Source organism: Ylistrum balloti, unplaced genomic scaffold (assembly GCF_031769215.1).
Source record: "Ylistrum balloti isolate Yb309-2 unplaced genomic scaffold, AGI_CSIRO_Ybal_v1 Utg370292, whole genome shotgun sequence".
Lineage (NCBI taxonomy): Eukaryota > Metazoa > Mollusca > Bivalvia > Pectinida > Pectinidae > Ylistrum > Ylistrum balloti.
In genome coordinates, this window is record NW_026782221.1 from 915,157 (window position 1) to 941,718 (window position 26,562).

Genomic DNA, 26,562 nt, shown 5'->3' on the forward strand with positions numbered 1-26,562 from the left:
GTTTTATTTTTTTTCATGGATCATGTTAGTGAGTGTTAAAGTAGATGTCTACTTGGTGACAAATTCCAGCAGGATTGGTCAGAATTCTGATGATAACAAGTTATAGACAGCGACAATAGTTTATAAAAACATTGATCCTAGGTATTGTGTTGAGTTTATTTAGCTGTTCAAATTGTACTTAACAAACTTACAAACCCATTTCTGTAGGTATATATACTTACATTACTGGTAAATATTTCTCTATATCAATACACATAGCATAGGTCCATGTTCAAATAACGAAACAAAATAGTTTGAAATGCAATTTCGGATGTCCTTTTTGAAAACTATTGAAATATGTCTTAATCAATTTTGTGGAAGTATCTGAGGATAATACAACAAAATAAAATAAAAGATGCAATGAGTTTAGAAATATGGTATGTTATTGAAACCGACATATCAGCTGATGCCATCCTCTGTACATTGGTATGGTTTTACATTAACAAGTGTTTGGACGCTGTGACACTGATGTAACACGCAGGCTTATAAATAATCGGCATCAGCAATACTCCCAAGATCGTCTCGGAGACATCATCTGCCCTTGGTCCGCATTCTTGTCTCACTATCACGGATAAAAGTCGGTAATAATAGATTTAACAGTAAGTGACGGAAAGTGAGATAGATGGGATGTCTCTTGAGAGAATGTCGGGGTGATACATCAGTGAGTAGTCCTCCGGCGTCCAGCCACTGTATCATTGGAAAGCCTTACTCGGCGTCGTCAGTACAAAGTGGCGGCAATACCAATCATGCTGTTTGATTCAGCTTCCGTTTTACAGAGTCGATATAGTATTGGGCGTCTAGAAAATTACACAGCTATCCATAAATGGTGACTGACAAACGATCACATCAGCAGTCTTTTCTCTCAACAAACACTAAGGTAGATATATACACTGCCTATTAGAACTGCTTCAGATGTAACTGGTATGTAATTAACCTGACAGACCTGTGAACAAAATCGTTACCAATTTACGTTTGCCTGCAAAAGTTTAGAGTCATGTAATGACGTCATTATTTGAAAACGCACGAAGTGACGTCAGTTACTGACTAATATAATTTTGACCTCTTGAATTGCCAAACCTCGTGTGTTGATGTCTTCTTAAGTATAATTCACTCGCCATGTAGTCTGAACGTCATAATAAACGTATGCTGAACGTCGTGTGCTATTGTTATAATACTTACGTTGATGTGATAATGAAGTTCGTAACCCAACAAAATCAGACTGCATTCATAGCCTCACAAATGCCATTGTCCCTTTGATAACGAAGTCGTTATCATAATATTATTTATGTAATGTAAGCGACCAATCGACCCCTATGAATGAAGTTAGTTTTAGTCATGAATAAAATGGTAAATTGTCGTTATATTAATTGATTAACAACACATCATATTAAAATAATGCTAAACTGTTGCTTAAAATATAGAAGCATTGAACCGATGTCAGTTGTCGTTCACATCATGTGTAAATACCATAATATCTATGAATCGCAACTGACAAAGGCAAGGTAGACATGATAAGTATCAACACACCAGCAGAATTTGCATATGTCCAGATGTTTATGGCATTCGTGTTGTTTGTAGTGGTAGCTGAAATAATTCAAATCTGAGCTATTCATGGTTTTACGTCACCATAACAGCCAAGGTCATACAATGAGGGTGTTTGCGGATTATTGTGACATTAATGGACACTTTATAGTGTCACCACACTGAAATGTCATAAGCTGGATACATAAGCATGACACTCCACCAAGTCACGTTTCACTGACCACAGGCTAATAAGTCACCGAGTATTCCATCTAAATGCTTGTTATAATGATATTCGTTTCAGTGAGCTTTCTAAAACATCTCTGACGATATATGTATCAGCGAGCTTTTTAAAACTTTTCTTGTGTCCGTACGCAGGTCTGAGGAACCAGTAAGGATTTTTATGGTTTCGGTGTGTTGCATTTAGACAGTTTTGTAACAAGGTACGATGATACGACGAAGATAACCCTAACTTTATACATTTATCAACCTGTAATCCAGTGTAATATCCCCAGTGTGATATACCCCGGAGCACTGGCGCAGGTAGAAATCTATTGTGATGCCATGAATTGAAAACGGCGCAACAAAATAGCTGCTCCGATTGATTTGTCCTCCATGTTTTTTATTTCAAAATATGGCAACATAAAATGTTTATGATGTAAAGTATCTTAAATCTGTTTTCATGTGACGTGAGATTTTATGAAGCTGGCGAGGGTTCACAAAACCACTTTCTAAAACTCGTTTGATATAACCTCATATGAAATAAAAATTCACTTAAAATCCGATATGTAGCAGCCACACCATTAAGGTAAAAACGTGTCACCGGTCGTAACACGTGAGGAAAAAAACAGATTTCAAACTCACTTTTAGGGAATGCCGCATTTTGACATTGAAATATTTCTGGGTTCATCAACTTTAGTAAGAAATTGTCCATACCGATATTTGTTATTTCTAATCTAATCTCCTACGTAATCTTCATTACGGACGATCTATTTTCTGTACATGTCGATTTATAATTCATTGGTGAGGTAAATTGTTCATTGAAATTTCTTTGACTTTACATATCAAAATTAATGCAGCAAATCCGATATTCTACCGAGAGTAGAGTCATACGAAGTAGAATTTATTTGGTGTGTGATATCAATATATATATATATTTTGATAAGAAATGAAATCAAAAAAAGAAATAAAAACAAAAAACACCGATATTCCTACACCCAAAGAACCCTGCCAGGGTTGTACTTCATCAAGTTGTGTTCTACTAGATAGAAGTGTCTAAAGTTCCCACTCCTGTGAAATAGATGAAAATGTCAGTTCTAGGCTCTAAGCGATGACATTCTGATAAAGCACACCTGTGTGATCAATAGAGCGACTTGTGTTGTCATTTAACATCGCAAAGAATTAGCATAAATAGTAAAATCATAGTTCCAGGTGGTCGAGGTTTACTCTAGCTTACTTAAGACAGAAAAGGTATCGTTAATACAGTTTGACATTTCCAAGAACAATATTTATTTTATTATTACCATATCAATGAAGAAACATTCTTTGTAAGAAAAAAAATCCCAGAAAATCAAGCAACTTATCACAAAAATATCACATCATGACAATAAACAGAAATATATGTTTAATAAGCAATATACTTTAATAGAAGTATTCGGTGTTCAATAACTGCACCAAGTTACTACCAGTAAATACCGGATTCTCAATATCTACACCAAATTACTACCATTAAATACCGGATACTCAATATCTTCACCAAGTTACTACCATTAAATACCAGATACTCAATATCTTCACCAAGTTACTGCCATTAAATACCGGATACTCAATATCTTCACCAAGTTACTACCATTAAATACCGGATACTCAATATCTTGACCAAGTTACTGCCATTAAATACCGGATACTCAATAACTTCACTAAGTTACTACCATTAAATACCGGATTCTCAATAACTTCACCAAGTTACTGCCATTAAATACCGGATACTCAATATCTTCACTAAGTTACTGCCATTAAATACCGGATACTTTGACTCTATTAAATGTTTTATTTTTATTTTGTGTTGTACAGAATTACATATATATTTTCTTCGTTTTAGTGAAACATGTGTTTGGAATAACTGTGTGATATATATATCTGTAAACAATTTAGCGTATGTGTGACTGCTCATGTATGTGTGTCATCAATTATACAATGTTAATTGGATCAAATGATAACAGTATTATTTATGGACACGCGTATTATTGATAAATAAATTATGCCCGGTCTAATATCATTAAGGATGACTTCTACATACTGTGACCGTTAACTGACCACTGGGTACTTGGTCATTGTCCACCCAAATGTTCCATGACCCCTTCAGGCCAATAGCGCTTAATTGTTAGATTGATATTATTATTAGATAGTCCCTGGTTTTTCAGACGCATTATTTAAACCTAACACTCTCCCAACCATCAATCAAGAGACAGTTCAGTAACATAATTAAGTAATCATTTTTCTCGACTGTTGTTTTCTTTATTAATGAATTTGGATATCGAGAAATAATCGAATTCCGCGTGTGTTTCACGACATCTACCAATTTAAGGTTTTATGTCGTAGAATCGTTAGATCTTTACTTCAGATATTTTATATTGTAAAAAAATAAAGACGTGAGTTTTAGATAAACTGTAGAACTACGGTCTGGAAGTTGGATAACATCTATTGCGGATTGAAATTTAATCATACAAAATCTTGAAAATCTTTCAAACCAGCAAGACAAGATTGAGATATCACACAAATTGCGACAAAAAATTATCAGATATTACTTTGTGTAACAGAATACAGTATCATTTTTACCCAATTTTCAATTAATAATGATCCTTTTTTATTCTTCGACAAACTTTTGGCACAAAATAAATTCTGATTTTATCGTCATTAATTAATTATTTATTAATTATCTGTGATGTATGTAAGGTCTCTGCTACGTATCTCATATTGTTTATTTATCCACTGGTTAAAGGTGAGATACTTGTTAGTATCTCAGAGACCTGAAGAAAATCTACTTATGGAGTAAATCTGTCCCGGTTAACAGGATAAAGTTCCTCCACCAGATTCTTGTGTATGTTTTCAATTCACCAAAGCTAATCTCGAGAACGGTTTAATTATCGGTTTTCGGTCGACATGCGTGGTTCTTTAAGAGATACAGCACGTTCACTTGTTCAGTCGATGTCCACACGTCGAGGTTTAAACAATAGGGGAGAGATCGGTGAACTACAGGTTTTAGATAACTTGGGTTGACGTTTTGACAACTAAGTCTCCTTATTAAGATCTAGCTAAGTACGTCTGTGTACCTTAGAGCCTAACACACACCCTGACACATGGTGACACCACACCGCGTTTTGTCATTAACTAAACATCTTATTGAAACAAACACTGCTGGATACGACAACTCGCGTGTTTTAAAATCATTGGAAGGCAATACACGGGCCAGTATCATAGGGATCACAGAAACAAAGTTGGGCAGATTTTTCAACAAAATTCTGATAGCAGCGGGACAGTATGTTGAACCATGTTTTTTTTGCGGTTCGATAATAGTTTTATTACTTTAAAAATACCGGTGTAGGTTTTGTTTTACACCAAGTAGAAAAACCAATTTTTCTCTTATTGTAAAATAAAAGCGGCGTAAAGCCGTTTTACAATATTCTTGTGCTGTACAATTGTAGTATCAGATACGAACTGACGGTCGCGAACACTCGCCCACAGAGGGCTGATAACACATGAAAGCAGGGGTCACTTTTAAAACGGGCACTGTGCCTATTTTCATTTATAGTATATAATTGATCCACAAGAGGGAAATTTAATGAAAACACACCGTAGTAAGTCAGATCCGCTGGAGGTGTCGTGTGAACACGCTCGACCAATCAGCGGCCAGCATGCATCGAAAAAGACAAATTGGTTTTTAGTTTGAGGGCATGTTGTCAGAGGCGTTATTCAAACGGAACTTTAGAACGAAGACAGAAGGAAACGGAGAAAGTCTTCGAGGATATCTAGGAGGTGTAACCGTTAAGGCGGTCATAGTGCATGTTGTGCTTCTGGTGTTTACATTGGCGGGCTGTACCCTGAGAAGTGACCCTAGACTGGAGTACTAGCAATCATTGAAACATATTCCCATCGGCTCTTCATTTTCTTAAGAGAAGAAAGAGAAAACACGGAAATACTGGAGTTTTCTTGGATGTTTCTGCACACTTTGTGATTTTGATCTATTTTCATTTAGTTTTTTTTTTTTTTTGTGAAAAATGAAAGTTTGCCCGGATGTACAGCATGGAGACACACAGCACGGACTGAGAGGGTAGTTTCTAGGATCTGTGATTTTGGCAACTTCCAACAGACGATATAGAATGGGCTGTTCAACAAGACAATATATTTCTATAATTTTGGTGTGCATTTTGCAGAACGTACACGCGTCCTGGTGGTAAGTATTGATCATTAAGTTTAAAAAATTGTTGTTACTGTATTTAACCTGTCTCTGTTGTGTTGGATACCTTCAGTAGAGACCCAGTGATAATGATCCGGGATATTTCTTACACTTTCCTTTCTATTTCTATTATACACAGAAGCAGCATATTAAATAAAAATATATAAGAAGTTACGTAATTAATTATTGGATGAAACATTTTAAAGAATGTAATGTCAGAAAATCTGAAAGAAATAAAACGGGATGAAGGTAACAAACTCGATTTGTAAAGATGATATTTTTCACTGTAATACTTTTTAAATGGCCAGAACTTAATAGAAGTGAGTTCTGCCAGGAATTGGACTCTGGAGAGGTGACGATTTAGTTCTGTGATGAATTCTTTAAAAAAACTTAGATGTCAAATTTGCATTAAAATTTATTTGAAACTATCTAATATTCAGTTGAATAGAGGGGAAATATAAACTTTTTTTATAATTTTGATAAAGTTGAAAGCAAGAGAAAAAAAAATAACAAATAGCTTGCCTTAGAATAAATATTCCTAATTTGTTGACCATATTCAGTTTAATATGTTTTATATGTACGGGACGGGGTAACAACATTACAGGTCTAATTGTGTAATAATAAAACCTACCGCCGCTACACGTGCTTTTCTTTGATACGTGGGATATTAAACACGTGTTATATTGGGGGCTTCTGTGTCGGATACCGAACCAGATAGGTTTGTGATGGAGTAGTGTAAGATAATCGTCATGTTCGTTTAAAGTCATCATTTTCGCCAAAATGTCCGTCCAATTCCCGTATATTTCTTGTAAGTGAAAAATATATGAGATAAATTAACACATATACAGCAAGTATAATTCTTTAATAGGGATGTTAAAAATATTTAATAAAAGCAGTTGTGCCCTCTCCCCCCTCTTATCCCCCCCCAAAAAAGTCTTAATCCAGACACTTAGAAATGCATTTATTTTATTTGTGTATATCCAGAACGTCGATTTTATTTCCATACAGCACCGTGATATGTACAAAGGTCAAGTTTATATAAAAGTTTGAATTGAATTATTTTTAATAGTAAAGGTTGTGGACTTGAAAATGAATCACGTAGTTACGTAACATGTAATGTTTAGACATGTTTTTCCGGGGGACAGGGCGAAGTGACACCAAAGGTGCGACGCGGGTGGGGTGCTACCTTCTCATAGTTTCGTACCGATTCCTGTACAGATTAGGCCAATGGCAGAATAATGTGTGAGCTGAACAGATATTTTTACACCTAAGTTTTTTCCATTTCCTTGGAAGTGATTGATACCCTGCGGGAATCATTTTGTAGAAATTAAGACTCACTGTGAGACGCGAGACCTCCCCCACGCCATTCTGTAATCGATCACACTCGTCCAGCTACTGATATTATCACTAGATTCTATATCTATTTGTCGACTGTTGTAACAATACTTGTACAGAAACAGGGCCAAAAATTCACCAACCAGACCTTTAAGAAACATTCTCTATGTACTTAATGGCAGATGGACTGGGGCAATGTCACTTTTTACACAAATTGTCAATATTGGTGAAGTTAGTTTTAGTTTGGTGACGAAAGATTAAATCTCTAATTTCTACTTTGACACACGAGTCCTTGATGACCTGAAGTGACACTGAAAGATATTTCAAGTTAGAATCTTCAACTCTCAAGATTATAATGAAGAAATTATGCATGGACACGTATGAAGTAAAAAGATCGCTTCAGTGACATGTAAATTATACCAGTTGTTTACTGGACTTCTAAACTTCAATTCACATTAAGGATACCCGTATCACTGACTAATTTACCTCCGTAAAGAAGAATTACACAGAAAGTTACATGCTCAGGAATTACCTTCTTTACCACCACACTGGGTTTCATGTTGGTTTCATTCATGAAAATAAAGGTACTTGAAGCACTCATCTTTATATTTCTGTCTAAATTCTAGTGTCGAGCGGCACGCGTTAATACGTGTCATTAAGACCGCAGTTAAATGAATGAATAAATAAATAAATTGTACACAATAGACGGATGCTGTTTTCCACGTAAATTTGCTACTGAATTGAGCCATCACGTTATCTGGGTAGTCGATCTTGAGAAACAACAGTGTCTCTAATTAGTGATGTTTCTAATCACTTTCCTTACGCAACTTGATTGATTGGTATCCGAACCATTTAAGAGTGTAATGTTTTATCATGTATGTATGTCCATGTGTGGTTACGCGGATTCGACCCCAGACGATCATCTATATATTATCACGTTATAAATGCCGGGCTTGGGATTCTCGCGGACTAATTAGGCAAAACCAACACTTTGTAGCTGTGCACCACCCCCAAAACTTCGCTGACCCCTGACCCCAGTAATGGCCCTTTAGTTCTGCCCCATATACTCTGGGCCCGTTTCTGTGGGGGAGTAGACGTTATTGGGAGGTAATCAGGCTGTGGTGGGATACATTTAAACTAGTAATTGACAATCTCTGCAAGTCATTTATTTTTGAAACTTCCCTTCGAAGTTCAATCATTCTTGCATTTTTCTGTTTGTTTTTTTAATTGCACTGTTCGGTTTTCTATTTTCGTTATCTTGTCTGAATTCATTGTGTTCTTTTTCTGTGTTATATCATAAACAGAAAAAACGAAATTATCACATCATTTACGGAATTGAAATATGGGCAATAAATTGTATCTAGTACATAAAGAAATGCCTCACAGTGTGTGCTGACAGGTCCTTGATCTCATCACGCTTTGAAGTGTCGATTTTGACAACGCCATGTTGTATAACGACTACGTTTATGATTTATTAATAACGGTGATAATAGTGGTGCTGCAGTTCATGTTGAAGCCCGCGGGTACGGGCACTTTGTACCAATATTTGTCGTGTTCTCACGCTGCTTACGCCCGAGGTGTGAGCCTTAGGACCACGTCATATCAATTAATCTACCCGCATTAAGCACAATTTTAATTACAGGTAATTAAATCACCCAGCAATAAATAGTAACGCTAAATCGTTTGTAGTCGTCACTTTTTGTATGGATTGTTTACACCTATAGGTTGAGGTGAGAATACCTTTGAAGATAGACGAACAATAGGTAAAACCTTTCATCTTTTCAGCGCATAATTAAACACCAATGTACCAAGTGACCCGTGTCTGAATGCCCCGCGGGATCATCGTGGTCACTGAGTCGTGTTAGCTCTGACCGTGGGAGGGTCATTGTGCTGCGACACAACTCGCCGGTATAAGAATTGGTGGATCCTTGTCAAATGTCAGACGTAAATAAAACATGGCAGTCTATGTACAGACGAACAAATCAATATTATTGTTAAAGAAAAGATGTTGAGCTATTGTTCATAAGTCCTGCATTGTGACGTTACAAATCCCAGATAATTCTTCCTTGGCCTACGGGCAACGTTCAGACCTGCTATAGATGTTTTAAACATGTATAAAAAATAGTTTATATATCTGAGCAGTTCCATTTACGTTTTGTACTTGTATGTTAACTTATTTCCTTTTTTCCACCAAGTAACAGGAGAAAATGAAAACTGCATGGTAATAAACAGGTCGAAAGCAAAGCTGTTTGTTTTACTCTCAAAAATGCTGATCATAGTTGAATGTACTGAACACGAAGTAGTTGCCTCACCATTATAAACATAACACCCTGGTATGATGTTGTACGTGGGTGTAAAAAAAATAACAAGTACCCGCTATTTTGTTGACCACACCCAGGCTTAGTGTATTTTATTTAATTATTTTTTATTCTCTAAAGTGTGTTAACTGTAAAGGAGTATCATTTTCATCAGAATGTGTAATTATATCTTAGAAATGCTTAATGCTTGCACAGTGTAAAGTGCTATATTTTATGTCTATTACATACAATATGGAAGTGAAATGATACTGTAATACTTATTCTTCTCTAAGATATGTAATAAAGATAAAGAAAAGGTTTATTTTCGTTAGAATAAATAATTACAATATATTGAAGAATTACAACAGTATGGATGTTTATCTAAACTAGTGTTTCGTTCTCTTCTCGATTATAACGTTTAATTCTTGATAGAATATGTATTTGAAGCTTACAAGTGATTCATCATAACTTGTATAAATAACTGTTTTTCTTTGTTATATTATTTTATTGGGATGTAGATTTATGTTATTCTTTTTCTATACTAGGTTACTATGATACAGAAATATGTTATTCTTTTTCTATACTAGGTTACTACGATACAGAAATATGTTATTCTTTTTCTATACTAGGTTACTATGATACAGAAATATGTTATTCTTTTTCTATACTAGGTTACTATGATACAGAAATATGTTATTCTTTTTCTATACTAGGTTACTATGATACAGAAATATGCTATTCTTTTTTCTGGGTTATTTTATTATGATAAAGAAATATGTTATTTTCTAGGCTAGATTACTATAATACAGAAATATGTTATTCTTTTTCTAGGCTAGGTTACTATGATACAGAAATATGTTATTTTGTAGGCTTGGTTTCTATAATACAGAAATATGTTATTCTTTTTCTATACTAGGTTACTATGATACAGAAATATGTTATTCTTTTTCTATACTAGGTTACTATGATACAGAAATATGTTATTCTTTTTCTATGCTAGGTTACTATGATACAGAAATATGTTATTTTCTAGGCTAGGTTATTATAATACAGAAATATGTTATTTTCTAGGCTAGGTTTCTATGATACAGAAATATGTTATTCTTTTTCTAGGCTAGGTTTCTATGATACAGAAATATGTTATTCTTTTTCAAGGCTAGGTTTCTATGATACAGAAATATATTCTGTTTTTGCTATAGTAATTATGATGATACAAAAAACTTTAGTTATTCTCCCTAATGCAAGCCTAACTATGATGTTCCTATAAAAAACAACCATTACGATAAAATGTTACCCTTTTTATAGTATTGACCACCACCGCCCCTTTTCTTCCTCCTCCTCCTTTAAAAAGTGACTATTTGAAATCAGTTCCCTATATCCTACCTCCACACCCTTTATTCCTCTAAAAAGTAAAAAAAAATGACCTCCATCGTGGTATCTGACCCTTGTAGACGAAGGCGTTCTACAAAAGGAAATCTGACTTAGCCTTCTATATCAACCAAACAGGAGCGATCGGGATAGACAGGTCTAACTTTATAAGATGAAACAAATGCCTCGGGAAACGACATGCTTTCTGCTTTACACCCAATTATACCTTTCAGCACAGCCATTTCCAATTATCACCAGACCGTATTTTATTACAGAAATTCAAAAGTCTGCCCATGGTTTCTCTGTAGCCGCAGGTCAAATGTTTGATATTGAATGTAGGGAAAATGTTTTAACGCAGTGAAAAGTAGCTAACAAGTATATGTGATTGATTGAATTGCTTACCTTGTACGCTGTGCTACCTGGAATGGCCGGCATGTCTTTACAACTCTTTGACCAAGTTTATATCGAAATAATTAGTTTTATAATTAGACAATTTAAATTTCATGGGTAAATTGTTAGAAAATGCCCTTACAAGAGACCCTTGTCACTCAAGGCACCCGTATCGTTTTACCACCAGTATTAAAGCAATATTTCCAAATATAATGATTATAAGGAGTAGAAACCGTTATATACATCTAATTGGAAGACAGTTTCAGCAAATAGACGTTAGTTACAAGACAATATTTGTCCACAGGGAAAGACCTAAGGCAAAAAACCAAGAGAAAATCACTGTAACAGATGAACTGCTCACAGCCTTTTTTATTGTCGCGTTCGTTTTGTATATTTTTATAGATGTGGACATCGTCGAACCACATTTGCTTACTTTTCACTCGCATTTCCTGAGTAAAATAAAAGCGGTATTTCAGTGGAGATGGATAGGCAGTAAGCCTTGAGAGATAAAGGCAGTGTTTGATGTGCTTATCGAGTCACGTGTCTAGACATTACTAGATCGGTACCCCAAGTAGTAAAAGTCTCACTCCATTGAAAAAGCGAATAAAAGTCGAGAGACTATGATAGCGAATCGGAGGTCTTACTTAACGATAACGCGGGCCCTCCTGGCCAAACCTGTAGGGTCTTCACGGGCAACAGGAATGAAAGATGGTTAGTTGATAACATATCATGTTTGTGATACGTCCTTTATATCAAAATAAATCTGTAATGATCATAAGATGTGCTTATCAAAAGTAAATTTGTTCTCGACCAGTATTCAATAGGCTGGGTTGTCGCGGATTCGCATTCATCCCGTATTTGCGGTAGGTACTCGAGCGATCTTCAAACGCTTCCCGTCAATGGCTTCCAACGAGACAAGTCATTCTACTAGGGCTACAACCGTCTTTTTAAAATGGGTTGACGATGATAACGAATGAGAGGTCAATTGAATTTGATTGAACGTTTTGTCGAAGCAGTTGGACTCGCGAGAACATGAATAGAAAAAACGGATGCTCTTCAAATTGTGCATGTAGTTTGATTTCAAACATAAAAGGTTATTTAAAACGCTTTCAAATCGTCTGTTTATTTTCAAGGTTTTTAAAGAAAGATAAAACAGCACATTCTCCGTGTAAGTCATTGAGTATATGACGATGTAACAATCAGAAAAAACGCATTGAAAATTAGCATTAGTTATTTAATTCCAAGTGTTTTATTTCAACATTTCGTGAAAACAGACAGAAACTAGATAAAATTTGGCCTTTCCGAGGCACGCGCGTGCTCTAATGAGTGAGCATTACGTAAGATTCCCGCCATGGTAACTGGAGACATCCTTACTGCCTCACCGACGGGGGAACACCTAGTACATAAAAACCAAACAAGCGAATAAATATCACTCTTCGAAAAATGATAAAAAGAGCGCCACATAGTTTGAAGTTTTGAACCATTCTTGGCATGAACCCCCAACATTTAAATGCACGAGAGGCAATTATCAGTTAAAAACCAAGCCTTTAAATAAATTTCCGCCAGGAACGCTTAAATCACTTCTTAAATAACAAATGTTGAAAACTTGTAAGATATCACAGAGTCAGTTTTTGCCTGAATTACATCCAACCCCCATAAACATGTTGTCCCCCATCATAACGAGTAAGGCGATAGAGTGAACTGACGGCAGGGAGGAGCGTAGAGAAGGAATATAGCCAGTACATATACACTGTGGGTTGATCCACAAGGCACGTGCGTTTTCCTTGGGATGTATCTAAGGTATTATTTTTAACAAGGTATCGGTTGCACCTGTGTGTTTTAAAGTAATGACAGATTTCAGAATAACTACACGATGTCCGCTTCAGCTTCTAAGTAGCTAATGATGTCGGGACAAGCGGCAATCTATTTGTAAACATTAAACACGCACATGAACGTCTTCTTGCTTCTTTTTTTATATCTTTCTCCCTATAGTTGGAAAAGAAAAGAAAGTCAAACCAAACAAAACAAGTTATTTACCGAATTAAAGGACCAAACTGTTGTAGTTGCAATCGAGGACTGTTAATGGGTGTGGAAGTAGGCCCCCTGTTCTTACAGTGTATCAAATATTGCACAAACCGGAAGCGTTGTAAGTGGGGAGGGGGTGGGGAAACTATCTTTTCAAAGTTGACGTCTGCCTAATTAAGGAAAACAAATATCCCGTATGTCAGTTTTAGACTGGTACTTAGTCTATAGTTTACGGCACGGGCCTACGAGGATAGACAGACTGATGTATAGCCATATAAAAACACTTTGTCAGAAACAACAAGGCCTTCCAACAACACAAAATAAGCCACCTCGAAAAGAATGGTCCAAGTTATCTCAGACACATATGGCGGACAGTGCCATCTAAATACGACGTAACATGATGCTAAGACATCCTGTCTGCGTTGTTTAGAACTGTATGTCTAGATCTGTCCGAAAAACCGCGCTGGAGTCGTCTAGATACATCTAATACACCGCGCTGGAGTCGTCTAGATCTATATGATACACCGCGTCGGAGTTGTCCATATCTATATGATGCACCGCGCCGGTGTTGTCCATATCTATATGATGCACCGCGCCGGAGTTGTCTAGATCTATATGATAAACCGCGCCGGAGTTGTCTAAATATATATGATACACCGCGCCGGAGTTGTCTAGATATATCTGATACACCGCGCCGGAGTTGTCTAAATATATAGGATACACCGCGCCGGAGTTGTCCAGATCTATATGATACACCGCGCCGGAGTTGTCTAAATATATATGATACACCGCGCCGGAGTTGTCTAGATATATCTGATACACCGCGCCGGAGTTGTCTAGATCTATATGATAAACCGCGCCGGAGTTGTCTAAATATATATGATACACCGCGCCGGAGTTGTCTAGATATATCTGATACACCGCGCCGGAGTTGTCTAGATATATATGATAAACCGCGCCGGAGTTGTCTAAATATATATGATAAACCGCGCCCTGTGTGATATACAACGCTGGAGTTGTCTGGAACTTTATTATACCAACAAAACAAAACGACGTAAGGGATTCAATCCGTGCCCAACTGGGCCTTTCAAGAATTATATTTACAAGTTTATAATGTTCTGGAACTATTAAAATATAATGCAGTCTACAACTTTATAAAACGGGCATTACTAGGTGTGATTTAAACTAAAAAGAAAAGAAGATAAACCATTTATATTTCCCTCACAAATAAGGAACTCATGGCTTGTGACGATCAAGTGCTGTCATTACTAGGCGTTACTGAAGTTAAAAAGAAAGTAGATAAAGTCATTTATATTTCCCTTGCAAATAAGTAAAACTGCTTTTGTCTTTGATATATATTGAAGATAATTTTGTGTATATTAAGCACATAAAGAGTCAAAAGATTGGTGTTTAGATTCACCAGATCTTGTAATGCGCGTTTTTTTTAAATAACATGCTTGTCATGTCTTAAAACTGTAATGCTTGTCATTAATATTCGAATAAATCCTATGTTTGGTTTGAAGTATAATTCAAGAAAGGCTAGAGATGGTGGTATTTGTGGTAGAATCCAGGCTATTAGACTTTATGTGATAAAACATCTCGAGCACGTGACCCGTCATAACAACAGCACATTTTTCTGAGTAACGAGAAAATATGTAGCGCGATAAAGACAGAACGATAAAGCGGACATATTTACACACCAGCGATACACGGAAATGTCACGTATCTATACAGTAAACGTGAACCGTTTGGTGCCCTTAAGTGTTCGACCCAACCTTAGATTCCTTCAAGAACCGCTAAACAAGATCTCGTAGTGAAATAGCATCTCTTTCAGTCTATCGAGCAGTTTAAGTTTATCAAAATTTTGAAATAGCAATTGTTTTATGTAATCAAATTTAATTTTACCAGTTTTTTGTGAAGTTTGTTTTAATTGAGAATGTTATGATTGAACTTGAGGCAGCACGTACATTTTATTAATAACATTCCAAATTATTTGTAAAATTCAGTATTATCTATGTTTTAAAGTTTCAGTTGTCTATTTACATATACCCAGAAAGTGGTGCGTGTCTGATGTGGACGATGACCTCAATAAAAACTGTTACGACAGCGGCATTCCAAACGTGTAAAAGATTAGATAGTTTTCACCTTTTCTCCAAGTTAAACAAATGTGTATACATTCTAGGCCTGTTTACACCGAGCTTTTGTAGATAGTACCTAATACGTGCCGTATTTGTGTCACTTTATACATAATACAGAAAAAAGAGATCCACAGAACATGGGTAGTCAGTGATCTCCACGTGTAGACAACTCCATAACAACTGAATTAGGGGATATCACTATATACTATTGTATAGGTAATTTCAGATAAACTACCTATTGAACTTTTTCACTATTACCACAGAATCTCCGAGCTATGTATATAACACTAGATAAAGCCATTCCGAGCAATTACGTCATATGTTTCCGTTTCAAAGGCATTGATTCTGATGTGAAACAGAAGAATAAAGTTAAAAATCTAAAACATATCAGCCAAACAGATATAAGACCGTTGATTGGCCAAATTAAGAACGTGTTAATTGATTGGTCATACAAGGAACACTTAACGTACGGGTGTGTTGATTGTACAATCTAAGAACGTGTTAACTGATCGGTCATACAAGGAACATTAAACGTACGGGTGTGTTGATTGGCCAAATTAAGAACGTGTTAATTGATTGGTCATACAAGGAACATTAAACGTACGGGTGTGTTGATTGGCCAAATTAAGAACGTGTTACTTGATTGGTCATACAAGGAACACTAAACGTACGAGTGTGTTGATTGGCCAATCTAAGAACGCGTTAATTGGTTGTTTATAGGAAAATGTTAATTCACTAACAAAAAGGATTTGCTGAATGTCACCCTAAATTTGGTTTATTGATCAAGATGATAGTGCACAGCACGCTGATTGGAAATCTAAAGGAAATTTTAGACCAAAATAAAATAAAGAGCATCGATAAAGGCAAGCACCAGCTTTGTACGAAACAGTATTTCTTGTTTTGCTGTCATATATCTCCACTGTAACACCATCCAGTGACATGGTCAAAGAACCCCAAGGATTTCCGTGCAGCTATTTTACTGCCGCCGGCGAACCCTTCTGATATTCCGTCACGAAAATCTCTCACGTGAAATGCACGCATGATCTATGGGCAACCCATTCCGGATGTGAGAATGTTTCTTTCCAATCGAGATTGAAACAACATGATGTAAGACGGTTTAGTGATTATCTTTGCGACAGTTTATGGTTCTTCAAGTATTCCACAGTAAGCACGGAATGTCTGGACAGCGTGTTTTCACTGTTTATGTGAACTTGTATATCAGCGAAATATTCTGACCATGTCTTCATGTGGTATACGTATTTATTACAACACAAAGATCATGTAATTGCTCAATGGGGCACAGGTGCCTGGTAGACATTGGTATGTTGTGTCCAGACAACTCTCCTCAAAGTCAGACCATCGACTCCATTACCTCAGTCAATTTGTTTTCCTGTTTCATAATTCTGTGATATTTAGTTATCTGATTTTGAGTGCAGCATCCTGTTTGTTTTAAAGGCGAGACTTTTATTCTAGACAGTCAACGTACCAGTGGGTTATTGCTAACAAACTTCGAGGGAAATGTTATACCATTCAATCGGCATGTGATAAATAAAAAGAAAACAGGTATAAATACGGAATTTTTTTATTTTTTGGCAGATCATAGCAAGTTTCCTCCTGTCTAATTTATTCTCTGAGTTCACTGAGAAGTTTCCAAAATTCTTTATATGTTCACCATTTTAATATCATTGACGGGATGTCACATGTGTTTTTAAAGATTAATAAATGACGTTGAATTTCTGAAAAAAAAATATTTTCGACAGAACACGAATTTCCCTAACGTGTACATGAATGACTACGTCATCCAGCCGTAAACTGTTCCTTAATTCAAGGTCATCAATGATAAGAGGTTAATAATCTATATTGGTACGTTGGCGATGTCTGACGTAACAGATACGGCGTTTAAGCCTAGCCTGATTTGGATAGCGTCCCAAACCAAGTGCACCTAGGTGCGCTCGATCAGTAGATATTTGTTTGTTCTTGTTCCCAATGGAATTAACAATATAGCGAAACAAAACCAAACAATTTCTATTTTTGAATCGCATACTGCAGTGTTCGGATTTGACATTTTGGTGCACGAGTTAATTTCACGTACATACTTACACATGCTTGCTTCAAATTTACTGTGGCAGTCAAATGTAAGTACATGTACTTATTATTTGTGTTCAATTTATGTGACTTTTTTATTTGTCGTATTTCCAGAGACAGATAACATGTGATACGTTGTCTGCGTGTCTCTGCTTACTGAATGCCACATGTTCAATTTAAGATACATTTCACTGGATAAACACGTGGACGGAAATTACTTTTCCGTTTCCGAGAAAATGTGCCCGAGATCCTATTTCCAGTTAACACCTTGCAAACACTTGCACACGTTTCTGTTGACAGAATTGAAAGTGTTGCCGGGATCTTCTTAACACCCCAATCTAAAACCATTGTTATGGTTTCTGTTAGAGAGTATCTGTCAACAATCGTCGATGGAGTATCTTAGGGTCCTTTTGTTGACCGTTAATGACCACGGTAATCTTCAGGTCGGCATTGGACTCAGAAAATCAAAAATTGGACGATTCTGTACCACAATGAAAAAAAAACCAACAATCAAATGGCGCCATTGAAGAAATATTTCTCATCATATGAGGCAGGCTCCGCCAACTTTACTGTCTAACTAAATTCAAAAATCCAGTTTCCAAGTATTTATGCGGTAAACAGTATTTTTTACATAAATACTTGTTACATAATCGGTATGAATTTGTCTACATTATTAAGTCAATCATCGGATAAATAACCGACAAAAGTTACTTATCCTGTTACCATGGTAACATTGATATTCTAGTACAACTGTACTTTTACAGGATAATTTCAGGTTTTAGATTTTAAAGAAAACGTCAGTTCTTTAATTAAATTTAACTTTTTATTTGATAAACTGAAAAAAATATCCATGCTGTTTTCGATTTAGAAGTTGTTCTGCAAAAATCACCTTACTCTGTACAGGAGGAAAACTTTGCAGGTGCAAGAACACGATAAATGTCAAACTGAATTAGCACTTCCGCATCGCTGGCCTGATTGAGTTGGACATCACAGGTTTAGGGTAACACAGCAAGAACATTAGTCACAGGTTATTTACAACAAAAACAAGCAACCAAGTGGAAAAAAACGAGCAACTGCTAACATCGACATTGATCACGATAAAAACCCAATCAAAAAACAAAAAAATAAACTACAGTTATACATAATATTGTTTCACAGTGTTCTAGGTGTGATGATATGTGGTGTGATAGGAGAGGCTGATTAATAACGGTATATACTAGACTTGTTAGACGGAGTTCACTAGATTATAAATAACAATGACGAGAGTCTTGTTTAGACTGAAGTCGATAATGTTAGTCTGGAGAAATAATGACGTGTCTATTAAGAGTGTAAATCACAAAACTTGTAGACTACCATATAATATCCAGATTTATTTGCTGCATTTATCACCCCATGAACAGCCAAGGCCATCTAGAGGCTGGTCTCCTTGTAGTAGTTAGTGACTTCCTCATTGAACAACGTAAGGAATGCTGTTCGCACGTCATACACAGCATTTAGTGTAGACTATTTTGTCCAATGATACGAGGATACCGGTCCGTTTTCCAATTCCTTGAGAATCACAAACCGCTATGAGCAGGGAGCGGAGAATGGTAATTCGATAGCCAATCTTAACACAATTTAATACAAGTAACTTCCTTACAAGTTAGTTTCAGATTATAAGTTAAGGGTCACTAACACAGTCCTGCCCAAATCCCATCGTCCCTGACAACCATCGCCCTGACATTCAATGTCCCCATCGCCTTGACATCCCACGTCCCATCGTGCCTGAAAGCCTTCGTCCCATCGTCCCTGAAAACCCATGTCCCATCGTCCCTGACAGCCCATATACCATCGTCCCTGACAGCCCACGTCACATCGTCCCTGACAGCTCATGTCCCATTGTCCCTGACCGTCCTATTGTCCTTGATAACCCACGTCCCATTGTCTCTGGCCGTCCCATCGTCCCTGACAGCCCACGTCCCATCGTCCCTGCCTGTCCGAGTTGTACTGGTGTATTTATACTAAGACTATATTTACTTACCGTCAATAATTCATGATAATTCAGTTTTCTTTTCCTCCAATATGATTATTTGTTTCCAATTATCGATGAATACATTCCTGTTCTGGTATAAATCAACTCTGGTATGTCTAAATTATGCTCACTAATGAGATTAATGACTTTTAAAACGATTTTTAGCTGTAAATTCAATAAAAGAAGAGCGTTGTGACACCGAGTTGGTTATTTGAATAAGAAGATATCTTCTTTATGGTTGTCCTTTATCATACCGAAAATACGCCAAAGTTATTCAAAGCCACGTAAAATAAGTTTAAACTTAAGACCTCTTCAAACTTGAGGCACTACTCTATCTATTGTAAATGGAGATCAAAAACAAACCGGAAGGTCAAGAGGGCGCTATTGGAATACGTGAAGCACTCTTTTTACCGGGAGGTAGAAAGATCAATTGTACTCAAATCTTATTTAAATGACGCGAAACAAGCAGTTTGATGTTCTTTCCTGATCTAGTAATCAGCTTTCGTTTTTAAGAGCCCTTATCTATATAGGCCATTGGATGTTTTATCGTTCGCGATAGATTCGTGTTTCCTTCTAAGCCTTGGTATTATTGTGTAATGTTAATCCAGAAACGTTGTTTTAACGGCTTAACACTATATAAAGAATTTATCTAGAAATGTCAGAGATCAGACCAAAAAAGGCTTTTGCTCAACAAACATACCATTACTTACGTAATACATATATACTATAATATAGTTACTTGGACAGGAAGTCGGTTTTTGTCAGTAAACACGGAATCAAAGGAATTAAGGCATTTGCCAGTCTCAAACTGAACCTGTATAATGTGAAATGACATTTTCCATGTATTGGGATATGTTTGTGTCGTAAATCGTCGCCTCCAGTGGACATGTCTGTCTGTATGACCCACTATCTGTCTATTTATGGTGTTGACCGTGTATCTAGGTACATATAAAAATGGCTCTGTGCTAATCAGCCTGCTGTATATGGTGCTGCACATCACCCAGAACTATGTCGGGTTCTTCTGTATTTCACTAACTACATAAATGTAGAAACCATTAAAAACGAAACGCCAGACAAACGGTAGATATTTCTTATATTTTTAAACAATTAACTTTTACCATTAAAAATTATCGACGTTTCGTATCTTTCGCGTCATCGTAGAATGTCTTCATTGGTACTGTAATGATGTGACACTCCCAGTTAAACGACAACGTGACGGGTGTAACAAAGAAAACCACAGGCATGCTTACATTAGTAGTATTGGAATAGAGGGTTGTCTGTGACTTTATGATATGGCTCTAGACAAATGGTGCTTTTAGTCTATGGTTCAGATTTTCTTGGTTTTACCAAAAACTGCCAAATGAAGGGATGTATTATGAAATCATGAAATATCATTTTTCATGTGATAAATATTGGAACACAGATGTGTCCATGGCTTTTATTGGAACATAGGCGTGTAGTCATTTTCTGTCTTTATTGAAACATAGGTGCGTATTTATTTTCTGCCTTAATTGGAATAAAGGCGTGTAGTCATTTTCTGCCCTTATTGAAGCATAAATGTGTTAATTTCTGGTTTTATTGTTATTGGGAAATATGCATTTTCGTGGCTTTCCAGCAATCAAAGACAAACTGCACGACGTTTCCAACGATTAGTGCCGTACTTTTTAAGGCTCAAGACAACTGTCCGTGAATGATATATATCCTACCCATCCCAAACTATATAATCTCATCCCTTCTCGCCTGGGTAATTTGATATATCTTTGAAGGTGGTATATTTTATCTATCAACTTCGGAGAGGATCCATTTTCCGGTCTTTGCCGTGGGTCAGAGTAAGGCTGGCATGAGTTGAGGTGTTTGTTTTACGTAGGATTGTTTGATGGCGGTACGATAGCGTTACGCCGACAGTCAGAGAACGTCACGCATGGACGGGGTATTGTTTTACTCCCAAACGGGGCGTGCTCTTGTCAAATTTCCTAAGTCGAATGGTGAAAATTATCTCATTGATACACGAAGTCGCCATCTGTTTCAGGTCCATAAACTACGTGTGTGTCGATTCAGTGACTAGTATTAAGCAGTAAAACAAAACATGATACGGTTAAGTTTTGTCAAAGTCGTCACGCATTTCAGCATTTTAATGCTTCAAACTCAACCGGTGTTCTTAATAGAGTAATTCCCTCGAAATTAGAGTCGTGTTTCATTGTCTAAGTTCAGGGGGTTTTACATCATTGTCTGTCTGGTAGGTTTTCTTTTAACTTTCTAGCAATCTGTAAATAAGACAATTATCCATGAACACGTTCAACACCCGCTTACCCTATTTCCAATGGCTAAACGCGATAACACGTGTGTATAATTGAATTAGAATTGACCAGAAAATTTGGGATCCGATAACAAAAACGTACCGTTACAACCATTACGTGCACATCGGTACTTAATAATTAAATCCAATTTATTTCAAGATTTGAATGAATGAGATTAAATGTCGAATGCTGTGTACGTGAGAGTTTTTCGATGACAAGGTAAACGTGAATTCACACTCCCGTATTGACATCCCTCCAACTTCCGCCACGCTTTGTTTGGTCTAAAGTTGAGCGATAGCGGAGTTGGTTTCATACCCTTGAAACGCCAGTTACGGCGTTCTATAGCGTCAAACAGTTTAATCAGTTGAGAAAACATTTAGTTTACTCATCTCAAGGGTCGGTATTGTCTGACAGCCATATTGTGCTCTTCTCTGACGGTGCCATTAACAGAAAATTCTCGTAATATATGTATAGATAGTCCATTAGTTGCAGTTATTCATACCAGCCCAACCCCTTTTTGTATGTCTTGTCACGTCTGTACCCTGAAATCTTTACTCTACGTAATCCACATGTTGGTGATGTGCTCAAACAAAAATGTCACAACTATCATTGAAATACGCCCTCTACCATAAGCAAATAAAGTGTTTAGAGAACCTTACGGTGGATAAATAAGCATCAAAGTTATAGTAAATTGTATGTACTATGTTATGTACAAATCATGTATTATTTTGACAAGATATCATGTAATTTCTCTGATGAGAAGTAGTTGGTACTGTACATATTGTGACACGATATTGTTCCTATTCCAACAGGTACTTAGCAATTCTGAGTTCATCGCCGACCAGCCATTATCCACTCACAGGAAACAAAGTCCCGGAGCAGCAATCAGACCAGGGATCACGATGTTCCAATCTGGCTTTCCTCAACCCCCGCCAAAAGGAATTATGTGAGCACGAAAGTAGACTTATTAGTATCGTGAGTCGAGGAGCGTCCATGGGCATCTCGGAATGTCAACACCAGTTCTCTGCCCGCCGCTGGAACTGTTCCACCTACAATAATACCAGCGTCTTCGGCAAAGTCCTCCGAATCAGTAAGTGTATACAGTTGAATATGATAGGTTGATGTCACAGATCAAACATCGGTCGGTGGTAGTTCAAGAGACAACGGATCTCAACTAAGCGATTAGTGAAAAATGTGACGGAATATTATTGGTAAATTGTAACAGGTAATAGATTAATAACATAAATTATGCAATAAAATTATAACTCTTCAATAATCTCGAAGAAAACCATAATTAAAGTAGAACGTTTCGCACTTTTGCAGTAAAACACAATTCTGTCTTGCATTCCTTTAAGCAAACGGCCATTTACGGTACGTTACGCGTAAATTACACGTAAATCTCCTACATTTGCGCACCATCGGCATCGGTAGCACCATGTAAACTTCCGTTTACAAGTTTAATTGAATTTAAACAGGATAAGAGTCCACGGTAATCTGTGTTAATCCTATATTTGTGTGAATGTTTCCATGGATGACTGATGCAGGGTGTCGGTAGGAAGCGCGGGAGTTCACAAGAGTGTGCATTTGTTATCTACGTAACACTGATGTGCATCAATCAACCTGTCGCACAGGACCCAGTTGTAAAGCTTGGTGCACTTTTAGACAAGACTACTTAAATCAACAAGTCCAAATATCTGTATTCGTTTTGCTAAAGTCAAATGGCGTGATTGTGTGTGTTCGCAAGGCTTCATTGACATTTGTCTACTGAGGGTCTGCTTTGTAATAGATGTGTGTTACATGATATATAAGTACTAAAATATCTTTCCATCTCCAATAAGTACACGTTTTTTCTAAAACAGATATATTGTCATCCAGATACTCAATTTTTTATGGTTTTGTCCTCCCTTTTTCTGTTATATTTGTTTGGACGTATTTATCACGAAACACTTCAGTATGGCTCACAACCGCTATTCTTTCTTGTTCGAAAAGAAGCCTCTCATAACAAGACAACGAATGCATTCGTTCAATTTAGAATTGTGTATGGTGTGTACAGAGCAGAAAAATCAAATGTTCTTAAGGGAAGAAATGTTTTTAGGTAGACCAATTTAAGAAATATGACAATATGACAACCAAGGGCGGAGAGGGGTTTTACATACACAAAGTCATGGCTAGTGTTTTGTTCCGAAATAGCACCCACCATCTGTTGGGTTTGGAATGGGCGTAACCAGGTCAGTGCCGCCTTTACAGCAGCAGGACCAGACATCTTATTACGTGAGCGTTTCCTGTAGGTTATGTAAGTGTCGTGATCAATAAAGACACTTGTATATTTTATCTTCCAAAGCAATCATGTCTGTCTTTTCATTTACCGTTGGCATTTATATGCATCATACGTAATCTTGACACACAGACTTAAATTCTTTAACATGACAGGGAATATATAAATATGTCAAACCGAAAATAGAGATGTTCGGATACAGATCTTCTGTACTGGATGACGCGGTGAAGATACCCTCCAGTTCGTATTACACAACTTTTATAAGAATGTACTCTTCTGTTTTTCGAGGCAAAAATGATTAGCAGATTTTGATAGAGGGTATATTTGTAAATGCATGACGTATGTTTTTAATGTAACCAGTCTTCTCTTCTTGCTCTTGTTGTCACTAATAACATATACTAGTTTAACAGAGGTCATTATTTATCACAATACCTCTGCTAGGATTCGAACCTACGACCTCTGGTTTACTGGTCTGACGATATACTGACTGAGCTATAGAGAAGATCTCAGCGATACACTGCTGCTAGTATTTTACCAGGATTAAACTTCGACACATTATTCTTCAAAGGATGACTGTAAAGGACTATAATCATGTATCTGTACATATTCGATGTTGTTCCTTTCAGAGAGCCGAGAGACTGCCTATATCTACGCTATTTCGTCAGCCGGTGTCATGTACAGCGTCACGCGCGGGTGTGCACGTGGCGACCTCGATCACTGTGGCTGTGACGACAAGATCAGATGGAGAAAGTCCGGTGAGGACTTTGAATGGGGAGGTTGCTCAGAAAATACTAAATATGGAGCAAAGTTTTCCAAAGAATTCGTTGATGCAAACGAGAAAAACCTTGACGAGTCTGGATTAATGAATCTTTGGAATAACGAGGCCGGCAGAAGGGTAGGTATACTTAAAACACGTCGTGTTTAAATTTCTTGTCAAAGATAAGTCAATTCCGCATGGATTTATGATGTTTTACAGCTTTTTGGTTATCCTCAACCGAACAATTCACGTAGATTAACATTTCAACAGTACACGTAAATTGTAGGATGATCTGGATTAAGTCAAAGTTTTCGACATCTCCAATCATTTTTCTGATGTTTAATTTCCGTTTCTTTTCAGACGGTTAAGACATCAATGGAACTTCTGTGTAAATGTCATGGAGTTTCTGCAACATGTACAGTGAAAGTCTGCTGGCGCAAAATGAAGAGCTTCCGGACAATTGGCGCCAAATTGAAGGCTAAATTTGACGGCGCAAGTCTCGTAAAAATTAATAAGAAACGCAGAAAGTTAAAGCGAATAACACAGGATATGAAAAAGCCGACGAAAAAGGATTTAGTATATCTTGAGGAGTCACCGGACTATTGCAACGCTGACGCCAAGTATGGGTCGCTGGGCACGCGCGGGCGACAGTGCAGCAAGGACAGTTATGGCCTCGACGGCTGCACACTCATGTGCTGTGGGCGAGGATACCTCACAATCGTCAAGGAAATTAAGGAAAACTGTCATTGTAAATTTGTCTGGTGTTGCAGGATAGACTGTAAGAAATGTTCCCGAGTCGTGGAAATGCATTTCTGCAATTAACAAGCCGTGTGTTTGTTTGCCGAGTTCTAATTGATATTTCCCTCCGGATGTTCGCCATCTTCATTTTTATATAGATATATTTTGCATAAAGAATGTTTATGAATATGATCTAACGTGAATGTGGCTTACCAAACCACGCCAAAGACTTGGTATTTCCGCTGAATGTCGTATTGCTGGTGTTAGGGCAATGTGAAAGATATATTATTCTCGGAAGCATTTTGAATACAAGGTAAGTTTTCAAATAATATGTGCTTCCGTATATCTACGTGCTCACACAGAACTTACTTCAGGCGTCAACAGGGAATTTCGACTGCGCGTGACTTATATAGCAAGTTCGACAAAAATGAACTTGTAATAACACGGTTAAAAAAAGGAACTTGAAATATCAAGGTCGACAAAAGGACCTTGAAATATCAAGTTCGACGAAAGTTAACTTGAAATATCAAGGTCGACAAATGGGAACTTCAAATATCGAGGTCGATATAAGGGAACTTGAAATATCAAGGTCGACAAAAGGACCTTGAAATATCGAGGTCGACGAAAGTTAACTTGAAATATCGAGGTCGACAAAAGTTAACTTCAAATATCGTGAAATATCAAGGTCGACAAAAGTTAACTTGAAATGTCAAGGTCGATAAAAAGGACCTTGAAATACCAGGTCGACAAAAGGCAACTTGAAATATCAAGGTCGACAAAAAGGAACTTGTAATAACGAGGTCGACAAATACATTAGTTATAATGCGAGT

The 26,562-nt window shown here is 36.9% G+C and overlaps 1 protein-coding gene across 1 annotated transcript; it reads left to right on the plus strand.

The window, feature by feature from the left end:
- Positions 1–5,939: 5,939 nt before the first annotated feature.
- Positions 5,940–25,970, plus strand: LOC132553038 (protein Wnt-1-like). The gene is made up of 4 exons (XM_060217243.1): positions 5,940–6,013; positions 22,775–23,052; positions 24,864–25,132; positions 25,355–25,970. Exons 1-4 carry the CDS (start codon positions 5,940–5,942, stop codon positions 25,814–25,816), a joined length of 1,083 nt encoding a protein of 360 aa, XP_060073226.1. The 3' UTR covers positions 25,817–25,970.
- Positions 25,971–26,562: the final 592 nt, after the last annotated feature.

Excerpts from the sequence above, each read along its gene's own strand:
- LOC132553038 (XM_060217243.1), top strand. The coding sequence starts at position 5,940 with ATGGGCTGTTCAACAAGACAATATATTTCTATAATTTTGGTGTGCATT. Across the intron at positions 23,053-24,863 it reads CGGCAAAGTCCTCCGAATCA|AGAGCCGAGAGACTGCCTAT; the intron begins GTAAGTGTATAC and ends TGTTCCTTTCAG. Across the intron at positions 25,133-25,354 it reads ATAACGAGGCCGGCAGAAGG|ACGGTTAAGACATCAATGGA; the intron begins GTAGGTATACTT and ends GTTTCTTTTCAG.